This window comes from Eulemur rufifrons, chromosome 16 (genome assembly GCF_041146395.1).
Source record: "Eulemur rufifrons isolate Redbay chromosome 16, OSU_ERuf_1, whole genome shotgun sequence".
Classification (NCBI taxonomy): Eukaryota; Metazoa; Chordata; class Mammalia; order Primates; family Lemuridae; genus Eulemur; species Eulemur rufifrons.
The window spans coordinates 91,659,016-91,675,485 of record NC_090998.1 but is presented as its reverse complement, the minus strand read 5'-3'; the positions used below and the strand labels follow the sequence as shown (position 1 = coordinate 91,675,485).

The following is a 16,470-nucleotide window of genomic DNA, read 5'->3' as shown; positions in this document are numbered from 1 at the left end:
TGGGCGAAGGGTCTCAGGGAAGGCCACAGCAGCCTGGAGACCCCAGCCCCACCACTGACAGACAAGGAAGACACTCATGCCTGGCGCTGCCTTCCAAACAGGCTCCATTTTTCAAAAATCTTATCAAATATTTACAAGGTGGGGCGAGGCCTCATCAGTAAGAGAAAACACGTCTGTTAGTTCTCGCGAGCCACAGCAGGGGGCGGTTTTCCGACAGACACACTCAGAAACATACCAGAGACCCTGCGGACACCCAGAAGCCAGGGCCTGGTGGAGCGAGCATCCGCCTGTCCCACCTTCCCCTCACCCTGCACAGAGGATCCTTCCTCCAGCGGTGACAGTTTCCCGCCAGCTTCTTGGAAACACATGATTTCAAATCTTGGGAAGCTGGAATCCACCTCACCAGCCCTCCATAATGCCCAGAGAGGTCGCTCCACTTCCCAGCACCACACAGCAAGTCCAGGCAGACCTGGGTGAAGAACCAGTCTCAATCGGGCAGCTGGTCTGGAACTATTCCTACTGTCGCTCCTGCCCCCGTCTCCATCTCACCCCTCTGTGGGGCCACGAGGACATCCCCAGATGCACAGGAGAGCCGGCCTTGCCCGCACGATCTGGGGCAGCGGCAGCTGACACCAGAGCGTTAGGTCCCAGAGGGCAAGTGGCGGCCTTGCTCCCTGGTAATGGGTGGAAAGGGCACGGACGCTGGCGTCAGACATCCTGGTTCTGCCCCTGGGCTGGGCACCTCGCCCCTCCCGGCCTCGGTTTCCTCCTGCGTAAAAGTGGAATACTGATGCCTGTGTCCCCGGACCTCACCCCACAAGGGCAGGGAGGGCTTTGCTCCCTCCTGTACCCCGCTGCCCGGGGGAGGCAGGGGCACAGGGGAAGCGTGAGAGGACCAGATTGCGCCACCGCTGCGGAAACGTTTCTGAACAGCTATGAGCTCCGTCAATGGGAAGAGGTGATGTTCTAGCTTTTATTAGAATTTTGGGGGAGCAGGAAGTCAAATCGTGCATAGAAACATCCAGAAGAGACATTTCCCAGGACAGTCTGCTGGCCAGAGAGAGCCATGCTCAGGATGGGGGCCTCACTCACAGGTGGGCAGGGGTGACCTCAGTGACCGCAGGCCTTTGAGCAGCCCCCGAGGCTGGTACAGCCCGCAGCCCTGTGCTCATGCAAAGCAACCCGGGGTCTGCCGTGGGCCCCGGAGACAAAGGAGGGGTCCTCCCTCGGGTGAGCTGCACCCTGGATCCTCCCAGCACGCGGTGTCTGGTGCTGAAATGAGCTTCGCCACGTCCAGAGACAGCGGCATGTGGGATTCACCTCTGTGACCGCCGTCCCCCTTCCCATGGAGTGGCCCCAGGTTTCAAAGGACAGGGGAGGCAAGTGCTCGGAGGCCCCTCACCGCCACCACTGCCACCGTGGGCTGAGACCCACGAATGCCTGAGACCCTATGCTTGGGCGCCCCAAGGGCCGTGGTACCGGTTTCCAGCGCAACCTGGTGCCGGGACCCAGCCTCGCCACCCCGCGGGCCGGGAGCCCCCGGCCTGCCCACCGCACAGCCCGCAAGGAGGGCAGGGGATCAGAATTCCGGCGAAGTGATGGGAGGCGGCTTTATGTCCTGAATTTCTGTCTTTCTGTTCTAAAGTAACCATTGGAATAATTTTCTTACAGAATGATAGTTGCCATGACAACCAGAGCAAATTTTCCTTTTCTGAAACAGATGTCTCATTTAGTTGAAAATTAGAATGTGAACAAACCCATGGGAAAAATTAATTCAAACTTTAACAGAGCGCTGAATACAATGTAATCTCTCAGAGGTTAACCCCTTAACAGCTTTTTTGTGTGCTTATGGTAACCTTCGAATCCAGTCTAATTAAGCCCGCTTAGCCAATATAAATGACCTCCTCGTGGCCAATCATTAAACGGTCCCCCCTACCAAGCGTGAATTCCGGGTGCTTTAACTGCACACGGGGAAGAAAATACTTGTCTGCTGAGCATGGCAGAGGCAGAGCCCGCACTGCTCAGGCTTCCTGTCGCCCAGGTAAGGTGCACGGCCCTGGGCAGGTAGGTGTACCCCAAGGTCACTTAATTAGCCTGGGAACAGCCACCCCTGGCTGTATGCCATTTCCTGGGGCACTGGGGCTTGGGGACAGAGGAGGTGCTGGGGGTGCCTCTGGGTGGGGCTGAGCCAGCAGTGGTGCACCCAGGCCAGGGTGACATGCCCAAGAGCAGAGGACGGGGGTCCCTCAATGGAATGCCCAGGGGACACCAAGGGGACACCGACACAGACGGAGCTCCAAAGGCCTTTCCAGGAGCGGCCAACTCAATCCTCACCACTCCCCCACCCACCCCACAGAGGCAGCTGCCATCACTGTCCCCATCTTACAGGTGCAGAAACTGAGGTGGGAAGAGGTTTCCAAGTGACATAGCCAGGGTCATGCCCTCTGCTACCATCCCAGAACGAGGAAACTGTGACCGGGAATCACACCTCACCCCTCGGCGAGCCCCCGTACCAGCCACTACCTCATCAGTTAATCCTCGGGATGAAGCTGTCAGGAGTCCCCCGTTAGAGACAAGAAACAGACTCACAGAGAAGCCACGCAGTGTGTCTGAGGACACGCAGGAAGCAACAGGGGTGTGGACCAGGGCTCTGGGCTCCGGCATCCTGTGCCCACGCCATTGGCTGATGCTAAGAGGACTTGGAGGTCAGGCCCAGGCTCCCCCCTTCAACGGTGACTTCCTGACTGCTCCTCTGAGCAGCTCCCCCGAGCAGCTCCCCCAGGTCCCTGTCCCACCGGGCCCCCTCTGAGCCTGCAGCTCTGGCTCTGGGTCCCCACCTCTCACATTCCTGCAGGTGACTCCTCTGCTCCAAAGCCTCCCATGGCTCCCCACTGCCTCCTCATGGCCTGGCACATGGGCCCGCAGAACCTGCCCCAGCCCACCTTTCAGAGCATCCTGCTCAGACACCCTCCCACCCCCAGTCAGCCGTAACAACACAGCCGGGCCTTGCCCCACCTCTAGGTTTTTGCTCGTGCTGGTCCAAAAACCCGAAACGCCCTTCCTAGCCTCTCCTTGTCATCCATGCCCCATATGCATGAAGGCCTGGCTCAAAGGCCACCTCTTCCCTGATCACGCCCCTCCCCCGACCGGCCCGTGCTGGCTCCTCGGCAGGCCCAGGTCAGGTCTGTCCCTGAATCCCTCATGCCCAGGTGGGCTTCGGGGAGGGCTTGTGCAAGGTGGGCACGGATGAATGAGTGATTGAAGGATGAATGAAATTTGGAATGAACGAGCAGGCGCTCTATCTGGCAGGCAGGTGGGAGAAACTACGCATGAGCCCTCTGCTCTCTGCACCCCCTGGCAAGAGCCCCGGCCCAGAGCCCCCAGCAGCCGTGAGGCCCCGAGACCTACATCAACACAAGAACAACACATGAAGAGAACTCTCCCATCTGCCGGGTAGCCCGGTCTCCCTCACCCGCCCATGAACTCGCCCGGGGAAGGATGTGCCCATCCCACAGATGAGGCCTCAGAGGCGAAGCCTGACCCAGGACGCTGCATCCCGACCCTCCCTGCTTCCCCAGGCGGCCCATGGCCCAGGGTGGGGACCCAGCGCCGGGAGTGCTGGGAACTCTGTCTGCCTAGGCAGCCACTATGAAAGCCCTTCGGGAGAAGAAGGCAGCCTCTTCCAGTGGACCTGCCAGGCCAGGCGGTCTCTCACCTCCTCCCCTTCACAGGCCTCTGAGGGTGGCTTTATAGGGTAAAAGCTGTGGCTCAGCGCAGGCGGAGAGAGAGGCACGTCGCAGCCATGCAGCTGGTGCGGCCACCCCTGAGCTCTCAGAGGAGCCTGCCCAGACCCGCTGCCCCGCCCCAGGCCAGACGCTCTCCCTCCAGACCCCCAACCCGCCAGCTCTTCCGCCCCGGCACCTCCCTCCCCAAAGAAGCCGGCCACTTCCAGGCAGCCGGCTGTGGCCATGGCCGATATTATGAGTGTCTCTGGTGAGGAAGACACTGTCATTGGCCCTAGACACTCGGGATCCCAGTGAGGCTGGATTCCCGTTCTGCAGCAGGGGAAACTGAGGCTCAGAGAGGTCAGAGACGGGCCCAGGTCCCAAGCGAGGTCCTGCCTGCGCCAAGGCCAGACTGCGGTGTGCTGACTCCTCACTCTACGGGCAGTCCCTTTCTCCCGGGGACATCACCAACCAAGCTTCCTCTGTCGCCTGCCCAGCCCCGTGTCTGCACTTCCGGGGTTGGCAGGCCGAGGGCGGACGCTGAGGCACCAGCAGCAGGGTCCAGCTCCACCCACCTGCCCTGCCTGGGGCCTGATGGCTGCCCGGGAGGGGGCGGGGCTGTGCGGGGCCTGTCACTCACACACCTTGCCAGGGCACACAGCCACTCGAGTCAGCAGCAAGATGAGTGGAACCGAAGAATGGGGTCCTTTGTCATTCCTAATTAATTTCCCCACCCTTCCGATGTGCGGAATCATTCATCTTTTGTTTTGCTGGGACTCGGCAGCAGGAGGAAAGCAGATGACTCGTTTCAGACATTAATCTCATGTAGAATAGTGTGCACATGTGTGTGAGGGGCCCTCTAAAAAGAAAAAGACAGCAATGCAAAATCAGTTTTCTCTGGGCACGCGAAAGGAAGGTAAAGACAGAAAGCGGCAAAAGAGAAATCATGTGTGTGCGTGTGAAGGTGTGTGACTGTACGTGAGGACATCACGATTGTGTGAATGCACGCATGCATGTGTGTGCATGTGCACTGTGTGCGTGTGTGTGTGGGGGCAGCACAGCAAGAGGCCAGCAATGCTGAGAAAGTTCTTTCCCTGCATCAGAATTTGTCAACTGCTGCTACGTTGGGCTCAGGACTCTAAACCCAGTGGGGCATGTGGGGGGAGGGAAGGGAGCAGCCACAGGACCACATACGGTGGACACTGCCGGGTCCCCCGGGGCACCCCGACCTGTGCCCTATGCCCTGTGCCAAGCTCCTCGATCACAGGATGGCCCCTTGTCCTGGGGAGGCTTGGAGCAGGGTTTACAGTGTGCCCTGGACGACAGGGTTGACAGCTACCCCTGAACAGACACAAGCAATTCCTCACTCTGGCCTCAAGACAGGGATGGGAAATACTGTCCCAGGGCTCAGGAAGAATACATGGAAGGGGACAGGAATCCAGGAGCCCAAAGCCCAGCCCTATTCTGGGTTCTGCAGCCCAACAGGGGCTGCCAGAGGGCTGGGCAGGGGGAGGCCAGGAAGCAGCTGCCCGCTGGGCTGGTCAAGGCCGGCCGCCCCGGGAGCTGACCAAGCCTAGACACCTGCGTTGGGACCCGGTGCCACATCTTCCTAGGGCTGAGATCTCGGCCAGTCACCACCAGACCTGCTCAGGCCTTACGTGGCCTGTCTGTAAAACGGGAATGGACACACAGCCCTGCCTTGCCCTGCTGCCAGGCAGATTAAGGGACAGTTGTGCAGGTGGCAGCTCACGGGAAGTTTGCAGAGTGCAGGGTCCAGATGTCAAAGGGAAGGGAAAGTCTTTGCCTCACCTGCTTGAACAAACCGGGGAGGGCCGCAGCCTCATGCTGAAGCCACCCTCAAACACAAGACAACATGTCACCAACACTGGTCTAGATGCGCAGGGACTACTGGCCTCTGAACCGGGGGACACAGGTCCTCACGGTTGTGAGGCCGAGAGAGAAGAGGCCTCAGCCGGTTCAGGGGCAGATGGACTTGCGCCCCCCACCCCTAGAAGCTGGGACCCGGGGGGCCTCAGGAAGAGAGCAGGCCGGAAAGGGCCGACTACAGGGAGAGCGGAACCCAGAATCCCAGGCCTCTGGCCGGGGCCATCCTAGGCGTGAACCTGTGCGGTTCAAGCCAGGAAATTCACGTGAAGTGGTCTCTGCTGGGCACACCTGCAGACTGGGGCAGACACTATCCGGACGGGCACCCCCAAACCAGGCCACACCCGGACCAGGCCACTCCCCGAACCAGGCCACACCCCGAACCAGGCCACTCCCCGAACCAGGCCACTCCCCGAACCAGGCCACACCCCCGAACCAGGCCACACCCCCGAACCAGGCCACACCCCGAACCAGGCCACACCCCGAACCAGGCCACTCCCCGAACCAGGCCACACCCCAAGCCAGGCCACACCCCGAACCAGGCCACACCCCGAACCAGGCCACTCCCCGAACCAGGCCACACCCCGAACCAGGCCACACCCCGAACCAGGCCACTCCCCGAACCAGGCCACACCCCGAGCCAGGCCACACCCCGAACCAGGCCACACCCCGAACCAGGCCACTCCCCGAACCAGGCCACACCCCAAACCAGGCCACACCCCAAACCAGGCCACACCCCCAAACCAGGCCATACCCCAAACCAGGCCATACCCCGAACCAGGCCACATCCCGAACCAGGCCACATCCCGAACCAGACCACACCCTGAACCAGGCCACACCCCAAACCAGGCCACTCCCCGAACCAGTCCACACCCCAAACCAGGCAGCCCAGGACTCCCCCAGAGAGAACCATGCTGAGCATGTAATCCAAAATTACAATATCCCGGCCGGGCGCGGTGGCTCACGCCTGTAATCCTAGCACTCTGGGAGGCCGAGGTGGGCGGATCGTTTGAGCTCAGGAGTTCGAGACCAGCCTGAGCAAGAGCGAGACCCCATCTCTACTAAAAATAGAAAGAAATTATATGGACAGCTAAAAATATATATAGAAAAAATTAGCCGGGCATGGTGGTGCATGCCTGTAGTCCCAGCTACTCGGGAGGCTGAGACAGGAGGATCGCTTGAGCTCAGGAGTTTGAGGTTGCTGTGAGCTAGGCTGACGCCACAGCACTCACTCTAGCCTGGGCAACAGAGTGAGACTCTGTCTCAAAAAAAAAAAAAAAAAACCAAACAAAATTACAATATCCCAAAGACCTCAGAGAGAAGTACTGGACAGAAGCTAAAAAATAAATGTTTGTCAAAAGATTAAAAATGTTCCTTCAGAGAAAGAGCAAAGGATTTGGGGTCAGGTGCTTGACCCACTCCGCACGCTGACCGGGAGGAAGGGCCGAGGGCCTGGGCGCCGCAGGGGCCTCCTAGAAAGGGTGGCGCCGCTGGGCGGCCTTGAAGCCCGGGCGGAACACGCCATGGGGCAGGGGCCAAGACGGGCAGAGCTGGCCTCACCACTGTCACACGACAGCATGTGGCTGCGGCCACGGCCAGCGACAGCCAGGGGGACAGCAGGAGCTGCCTCAGGGCTGGCCACGAAGCCGGCCACCCGCACTCCACTCGGGGCCTCAGCTCCATTCTGGTGAGACACATCGGAGAGGCAAGGAGGACGCCAGGGATTCGTGACAACATCCTGTGTCCATTTTCTCTACAAAGGATATTTATAAAGTTTCAAAAGAAGCAATTTAGCAGCTTGCTGTGCACAGTCCTGGGCAGGACCCCGTCCTTCCACCCACCCAGGCCCAGCCTGGCCGCCCGACTCCCGCGGGACCTTACTTGAGCTGTAAAGCGGGGACAAGAGTCTCTGCTCACGGGCTGCTCTGCAGGCCCCAGCGGCTGAGGCCCTGAGCCTCAGGATGGCGGCAGGACAGTTAGCGTCACAGGGCCAAAGCCACACGTGGGCCCCCGGCTCCTTCAGAGGACAGAGCTACGGTTCCCAGGCTGCTGGGTTCCGGCCCCCCACCCCCACCCACAACAGGTGACTGTGACTGTGCCACTAGGGCAGGGACAGGGACGGAGAGGGCGGAACAGCCCAGCCCCGGCTGTGCCTCCCTGGGGCAGCTCTGTCCCGCAGCCGGGGCTGCACACAGACCACCGTCATCACCCCGTCCCCATCCTCGGTGGCCTTAAGCAGCCAGCAGCAGGCATGTGGATGCCCACTGGGTGCCAAGCGACGCACACACGTGCCCTCCTTGAATCCTGAGAAAACGCCACCAGGGGACCAGCCCTGTTGCCATTTCACAGAGGGCCAAGATTCCCACCCGAGGTTACACGGCCGGGGCCACACACTGGGACGTGTGCGCCACAATGGCCCTGCCTGGCCCCAGGCCCTGGCGGAATGCACAGGGTGTCCCAGACACCCCTGCCGCCCCAGGCTCGGCCCGCCGGGAGGCAGCCAAACCTCCAAGCCGAGAACCAGGATCCGAGCCCAGACACCCAGCAACGGGCCCCGCAGCCACTTCTCAAAGTTTAATGTCTCAGCAGGTTTAGATTCCTTCTTTCAAAATACCAGAAGTGATTAGACCAGATGGACGCGCTGCGTGCCAATTTCACTCTCTCGCTCACTCTTTTTTTTAAAAAAAAATCAAGGCCGTTTTCAGTTAAATGAGAACAAAAAATGCATCCAAAACCCATAAATGAATACGGTATGTATACGGAATTTTTTTTTAACACTTAGGATTTGGTAACAGCTGAGTTCTTCCTCTTCTCCTGCAGTTGGTTCCCGCCCCCTTCCTCTAAGCTGCTCTCGGCGAAGGCCCAGGGCCGAGTCTGCACCTGACGGGGCCACAGACAGCTTCCCTGTGCCCTGGAAAGTCACAGAGCCCTGGGAGGGCAGCACAGACACGCGGCCCCAGTGAGACTTGCCCTTCCCTGCCCACCGGACGAGGGGCTGCAGGAAGGGATCCTGCTAGGGGAAGGCAGGGCACAGGATCTGGGCTGGGGGGTGGCCTCGGCCTGGGGTGACGGGGATGGCATTGCAGGGGCAGCGTGGCAAGCCAGGCGCGGGCTCTGTCAGACCTTGCTTTGGAGGTGGCAGCAAGGAGGACAAGGACGGAACCAGCAGGCAGAGAGCCGGTGGCGGGACAGAGAGGAGGCCACAGAAACCGTCCAATACAGGAAATGGAGGCCAGGCCTGGTTGTTAACCGAGTCCATGGCCTGCCGCCCACCTGGCTCACACATTCATTTTCATCCATTCAACAGATATTTATTACGATGAGCTAGACACTGCACCAGGCACCCGTGTCGGGTGCACAGGAGAGAGAGATTCAAGTCCCTTCCCTCATGGAGCCTCAAATGCTCTAGTAGGAAAAGAGATATTGAAGAAATCAATGGAATTGCTGGAGTAATTAAGACGGCGTGGCCCTGCCCCGCCTGGACCAGTGGAGCAGGAGCGAGAGCTACCCGCGACGCCGCGTGCAGGATAAGGGTGGCAGCGCAGCGGACAGGCTTTCTGCCCAGGGGGCCAGGCCAGGTGGGCGTGACGTGGGAAAACCCAAAATGGGACCCCTACCTCACACCATCGACACCATCATTTCTGGTGGATCCAACACCCAGACATAAAAGGCGAAACGACGAAAGTTCTGCCGGGCGATACAGAAACAAACGTTCACGACTTTGGACGAGGGAAGATTTCCTCAGTAGGGCACCAGAAGCAGTTACCACGAAGAGAAACACTAAGGCATTTGACTACACCAAAGTTTAAAACTTCTGTTCATCTGAAGGTTCTTCTAAGAGAGGGAAAGGCAGGTCACAGGGGAGGAAAAGCTACTTGTGACATTACAGCTGAGAAAGGGCTCACGGTTGTGTTCAGAAGACACACAGAATCTCCATGAGCCAATAAGAAAAAGACAGAGAAGCCAACTATTTTTTAGATGTGCGAAAAATAAGCACTTCACAAAAGAGTAAATCTAAGTGGACAAAGAACATGTGGAAAGATTCTTGATTTCACTGGTCAACAGGAGAAGACAGATGAGAACCACTCCAGGACACCAGCACACGCCATCAGGATGGACAAAATGTAAAAGTCCTGCAACACCAAGTGCTGGCAGGAGGTGAGGTGAGGTACTGCTGGCAGGGCAAGTAGATTGGCACACCCACTTTGGAAACAGCTTAGGCCAGGCACAGTGGCTCACGCCTGTAGTCCCAGCACTTTGGGAGGCCGAGGCAGGAGGATCACTTGAGCCCAGGAGTTTGAGGCTGCAGTGAGCTATGATGACATCACTGCACTGCAGCCTGGGGGAGAGCAAGACCCTGTCTCTTATGAAAAAAAAAAAAAAGGTTCAGCTCCTGCACGTGGGCTTGGTAAAGGTGCCCAGTCACAAGGCCACTGCGAGGACAGAATGAGCACAGGAAACAAGCACTGGCTGCGCCAAGGCCTGGCAAGCACAGGTTGCCGATGGTCACGGGCCCCTGCCCCAGCCTCCCAGCCTGAGCTCCTGGATGGCAGGGCCAGGCTTGATCCATTTCGGGGACCCCTGAGCCGTGCACAGGGCTGGGACACGCAGCCTAAGAAAGAGCAAAGTTGGAACCACTGAAACCCGACCACCAACCTTCCAAGCAGAGTGCCTCCCAGTGGTGTCGCTCAGTGGCCGTAACCGTGAGTTTGCTTTTTGCTTCCCCTTCCTAGCTTGCTTCAGAGCATCCTCAGTGTCAAGGCCAGCCCCCCAAGCCTAGCATGGAAGACCTCCCCGGGAACGTGCCTGTGCATTCCTCTGCGTACAGGGTGGATCATCAGCCACAGGCAGAGGAACTGTGGCCCTTCAAGGAGCAAGGGGCTGGAAGGACACTGGGCCCACCCACAGCTAATCCCTGTTTGCATGCTTCTTGTGACAGGCAGCTCACTACTTGGTAAGGCGACATGGCCTCTGCTCTGGGCTCCTGCCTATGCCGGAGTCTTCCCACACTGGTGAGACTGCCTCTTGTCATGTCCCTCTGCCCCCTGCTCTGCCTTCTACAGCCACGTGGAACACATCTGCCCCTCGGCCCCATCAGCCTGGCCACGTGCCCCAGCTGCCACACTATTAGGGCACTCATGGCTAGTGTTTGCTCGGTCCCCTGATCCCTGCCTACTGGTAACTGTGTGTCTGCGGCCGGGAGACCGTCTCCGGAATCCCGCGTGTGAGCCAGTGTGTTAAGGGCAGGGGAAAAAGAAAGCGAAGATCCCGAACTGAATTTAATAATGGTCACAGTCAGCTTTGTCACCTGTACCCTCCTAATGAGCTGCCATATGGCCAGGCACCCGGTGCCAGGGAGCTGAGCGCCCCAGCCTGAACCCCGACAGACAGCAGGGGGGCTGCAGAACCCCACGCACCTGCCCCGCCCCGGCAGAATCAGCGGCCAGGCCAGGAGCTTCTTCAGCCACCAATACCTTCTTAGGGGCCGGTTAATGACACTTCCACTTGTGTGGCTTCTAGCGTCACCTGGGGACACCAGCAGCTGAGGACCCTAGTGGGGCAGTGCCCAGCCCCGCCCCCCAGATCACCTGACGTCATCTTCCTACTTTCTGGCCAGAAACCCAGAGCTCGGGGAGGTGACACGACTCTCCCGAGGGATGAGGCCACTCTGCAAAGTCCTGGCTCCCGGCGGTACGGCCGGGGGAAAGATGGTGGCCGGGACCCAGAGACCCAGGTTCTGGTGGCGCCAAGCACGGGCTGGCTGCCCAGCTCTGCGCTCTCACGGAGACCCACCCAGGCCCCCGGCCCTCTCAAGCCTCTGCCTTTGCCCGGGCTGTTCCCTCTGCCTGCCACACCCTTCCCCAGCCCCCACGGCTGCCTGTGTCCCTTCAGCCTGCGGCTCTCCGGTGGGAAGCCCTCCCGACCCGGCTCCCGGGGCCTCCCCTTCCCGGCTCTCGCTGAATCAAGGAACTGGCCATGGGCTGTGTGTCTCCCCTGGGAGTGCGGACCCCAAGGCAGAGCTGCGCCCGCCCATCCCGTGTCCCGGGGCCCCCTGGAACACGACACATAGTTGATGAATGAACTGACAAATTCATTCCTGAGGTCATGAGACCCCCAGGCCTCAATGTCCTCATGGGGCCAGCAAGGCCTGTGTGCGTCCTACAGCACCCTGAGGACCGAGGCCTGGCACACAGGAGGAGTCTCAGAGAGGACAGAGTGGCCTCCATCTTGGAGGACTCACTGTGTGGCCCCGGGTGAGCCACATCACCCTGCCGGGCCTCCACTTGCCCTTCTGTAAAAGGGGTACTTGTAGGCCTCGCCCTGCCTTGGGAGCTGGCGAGGTTGCCATGGGATAAAGCCATCCTCCTCCCGTCCCGCAGGAGCACCCAGTGACGAGCACCTCAACCGACACCCAGGGCTCCCTGGGCCAGGCCTTCATCCTGATGGGCCCCGCAGCCCTCACAACACCCCCACTAGACAGAGGGACCAGAGAGGCTAAGTCACTTGCCCAAAGTCACACAGCTAAAAAGCAGTGGCACCCCAATTTGAACAGCCCATGCTGTGGCTCTGTGGCAGGGACCCAGCTTCCCAGGCACGCCGGCCCAGGGGGCAGGTGGCAGCCAGAGCTGCTCAGGGTTAATTCCCCGTCGCCACGGAAGCAGATGCAAGCAATTAGCTCACACCACTTGGATATTCAGTGAAACTTGCCCAGCAAATGAGCCCTGGTCTCACCTCCCACCACCTGCTCCCAGCCCCAGACGGGGCCTGAGAGAAACCACGGGTGCTCCGGCGCGGCCTGCGCTGTGGGCGGAGGGGGGCCATTCAGCCCTCGGCGTTAAGAGCTGTTAAATGACATCAGCCCCACAGAGACTCTGGCACAGAGCCTGGCACGTAACAGAGGCTCAGACGTGTGGGTCGTCCCTGCCTCCTCCATCCATGGAAACCTCACAACGCTTCTGGCCCCCACTCAAATGCCCCCTCCAACAGGGAGCCCTCCCGGATCTCACCAAGCCCTCTTGCAGCAGGGTCGCACAGCCCCTGAAGCCATCTCCTGGGTTCTAGTTCCACTCCAGGCTGCATGTGTGCGCCCAGCCAGTGAGGATGTCAAGGAGAAATTGCCACTTGTACTCAGACCCCGGGGGAAGGCCAGAACTGCTCATGCTGGAAGCCACAGGAGCCAAAAGCAGGGACCGCTGGTAGCTTGACCAATAGCCAGGCTCGCCGGGCCTCAGGCCCAGCGCCACAGCAGCGCCAGGACTTGGCCCCAGCGGCAGAGGGGCCCCCTGAGCCTAGTGAGCCTGTTGGCACCAGGGTTCTTCAGAGCCCAGCGTCGGGGCACACAGGGCTGCTCTGGGGGTAGGGGGCAGGACGCCAAGATATGCCTGTCAGCCCCCGCCCCCGCCATCCTCCACCCAACTTGCTGGGCTCCAGGCCGTGCTAGGAGGACGGGCTCTGCGGCAAGTAACAAGGACGATGTCTCCATCCTGGCACCGGGCTCAGCTGAACCCTCGTGACACCCTTACAACCACCCTCTGGAGGAGGACACCGTCACTCCCATTTTGCAGAGGAGGAAACTTAGGCACAGGGAAGTTAATTGACTCATCCAGAGTCACCCAGCCAGTCAATGGCGAGGCCAAGATTTGAGCGCAGTTTGGTTCCAAAGGTGTGCTCTTAACTTCTGCAAAATACAACTTAAAACAAAAGAAGTGTGGGGGAGGGGTGGGGCCACCGGGCAGAGAGATTCGGCCCAGATTCCCCGGGCTCTCCTGCCGCTCTCTACGCCGCCTCTTCCTCTTCCACTTCCCCTCTTCCTGCACCGCACACTGCAGCCAGGCCTTTGCTCACACTGGGCCCTCCCTACCTGTGAATACCCTTCTCTTCCTGTAAGGCTCAAGTCACCACACCTCCTCTAGGGAGCCTTCCAGGATCAAGCCACACTATCAAGCACATATGGTCTCTCCTTTCTGTGTACGGTACCTGCCTCACCCTGCCAGCACTTGGCACCATGACCATTGTCTTAATCAGTACCACATCACCACCGTCATCACCAGGGCTCCCACAGACACAACGACCGTCACACAGAACAGTCGTGACCCATTCTCACCTTGATCCCCACCCAGCCAGATGGGCCCAGAGTAGAGGCATAATTGTTTTGTCCCACACCAAGAATCTGGGCTTGATGTCTGTTTGTTTTTTAAACAACTGCCATCCTCGTACAGTAAATCAGGCTTTTGGCCACCCATGGAAATTCCGACTGCCCTTCCTCAGTCAGGCTGCTCGATCACCACGCCCAGGCACCTCTGGGGGGGTGGGGGAAGGAAGACAAGCAGTGGGAAGACCCCTAGCACCCCAGAATGATAGCTGAAAGGGGGTGGCTCTAGAACCAAGCTGCCTGGGCTTAATCCCAGATCTGCCCCTTCCTAGCTGTGTGACTTTCCACAGGTCCTCACCCTCTCTGTGCCCCAGGTGCCTCACCTGAAAAATGAAGATAAACACAGTAGCTGGCTGTATGTGACGCAGTGGAGCACAGTGCACGCAGGGCACAGCGGGTATTACCACCGTCCGGTTGGATGCGGGAAACAGAGGCCCCGGGGGCAGCACGCAGAGGATGCTGCTGCCTCTGCAACCGCCCAGCCGCTCTGCGCTCCGCCCAGCCCCCCGGCCACTCACCACGGGGAGCCGTAGATCCTGAAGCCACGCACGGTGACCTCCGAGTCCTGCAGGTAGATGCAGTTGGTCAGCAGCGACTGAACGTTCTCGTAGCTCTCCGGCTTCAGCTTCGACACGGATGGGAAGTAGTAAAAGTCCTGCTTGATGAGGTCGGCCATGAACTCCTGGTCAAAGGTCAGCTCATGGTTGCCGGCGATCACGATCTTGTACTCGTAGGGCAGGCTGCCTGCAGGGGCAGACACGGACAGACACACGGCACACAGCTGTGGGCCCTTCCGGAAGCCACAGCACAGCCGAGGGGGGGGGGCAGACGAGAGCCGCCCGAATCGCTGGTAGGGGCACCCCCGCCGCTTGTCCCTCCAACCGCTGTCCTCGGATCACTGTCCCCAGGGCCCTGCCTGCCCAGGCCTCGGCTGGTGTCAGCCCCTGAGACCAGCGGGAGGGGCTGGACGGGCTCCCCCACTCCACCAAGCCACTCACAAGGCAAAGGCCCTGGCTGTGGAGCCAGCTGACCTGGGTCCTGTCACCTCTCACCTGGGCAAGCTACTTAACCTCTCTGAGCCTCAGTTTCCCCTCTGATCAGAGGGGTGAGCCCGGTGCCTGCCCCTTGCCAGGGGATAAAGGGAGCTCAGGCTGCCCCGAGCCCCTTCCCTGGGGCTCCCCTCGCTCCTCCTCCTCCCGGGCACCGTGGTCTGTCTCCTGGGGAACCTGACAGTCTAGCAACAGCAGAGCCTCTCCCACCCCTGCCCGTGACACGAAACGCTACCTGTCCCACTGCGCGAGCATTCCTCGGGAACCGAATTCCAGAAATGCCTCTGCTCCAAACACGGAGGACTGTGGGTCTAACTGGAACTGACGCTCACAGTGTGGGATCAGAGCAGAAGATCTGTGCGCAGACTCCGCTCTCACTGAGTGTCTAGGAAGGAGCTCGGTCCCCAGCCCCGGCTGAGCTCCAGGGAAGGGCAGCTGGGGTTCATGGCCTTACAGTAAACCGTGTTCTGTAACTACCACTGCTGTTATAGTCTAATCGCAGTGACACAGAAGAGTCCAGAACCCAGTTATAAACTTCTCCACGCTCCTCCCCAGAAGGGACCTGCACTGTCCGTCCAGTCACATGTCCTGTGACCACGGCAATAGCCAATTCCCAGAGCGGCCCCTCCAGTGGGCCGGCCGTGGGGACAGGGGCAGGAGCCCAGAGGCAAGAGGCAGAAACGTGTCTACTCATCAGCGACTCACCACCCACCCCAGACGTCTTTACAGGTTCAATAGAACAGTGTTCTCCCTGCTTCAGTATTTATCAACTCTGGGAGGCCTTGGGGACACGACAGCTGTGGGCTCTCAGCTCTGGCAGCTGGGTCCCAGACGCCCCTCTGCTACTAACCAGCTGTATAATTTCGCCTGTCTGTGCCTCAGTTTCCTCACCTGTAAAATGAGAACAACAACACCGACCTTGCAAGGCTATTCTTGCAAGATTATGAATGGAAAAGTACAAAACTTTTTATGTTTAAAAAAAAAAAAAGGCTGGGTGCGGTGGCTCACGCCTGTAATCCTAGCACTCTGGGAGGCCAAGGCGGGAGGATGGCTCGAGGTCAGGAGTTCGAGACCAGCCTGAGCAAGAGCGAGACCTCGTCTCTACTAAAGATAGAAAGAAATGATCTGGACAGCTAAAAATCTATATAGAAAAAATTAGCCGGGCATGGTGGTGCATGCCTGTAGTCCCAGCTACTTGGGAGGCTGAGGCAGAAGGATTGCTTGAGCCCAGGAGTTTGAGGTTGCTGTGAGCTTGACGCCACGGCACTCTAGCCTGGGCAACAGAGCGAGACTCTGTCTCAAAAAAAAAAAAAAAAAAGTCAGCTTCCCTGAGCCAGAGTTTGCAAACTAGAAGTGTGTAGGCCAGACCCACCCACAGACATATTTTATTGGGCACAACTTTTTCTTTTTTGAATTTGAATTTGTTGCCACCATTAAAAATTTGAGAGATTCCCGATAACACTTCATTATTTCTGTTTTCTAAAAATAAATAAATAAAATGTAACATCTGGCAGTCCTGGCCCAGTCAGGAGGTGCTAAGCATCTGTGTCCCCTTAGACAGGACGGAAACATCCAGTTTGCCCCAGGCCCCACCTGTCCCTACTGCCTCACATCCAGGCCACTTCACTCATTTTAAGGTGCTGCCCACCCATAGGAGGCG

The 16,470-nt window shown here is 59.1% G+C and overlaps 1 protein-coding gene across 1 annotated transcript in view; it reads right to left on the bottom strand.

Moving 5' to 3' along the window:
* MPPED1 (metallophosphoesterase domain containing 1) overlaps positions 1-16,470 on the bottom strand; it is a 64,430-nt gene that overhangs the window by 9,847 nt on the left and 38,113 nt on the right. The window contains exon 3 of the mRNA XM_069490952.1: positions 14,280-14,505. Within this exon, the coding sequence (XP_069347053.1) occupies positions 14,280-14,505 (226 nt within the window). The remainder of the gene's footprint in view (positions 1-14,279; positions 14,506-16,470) is intronic.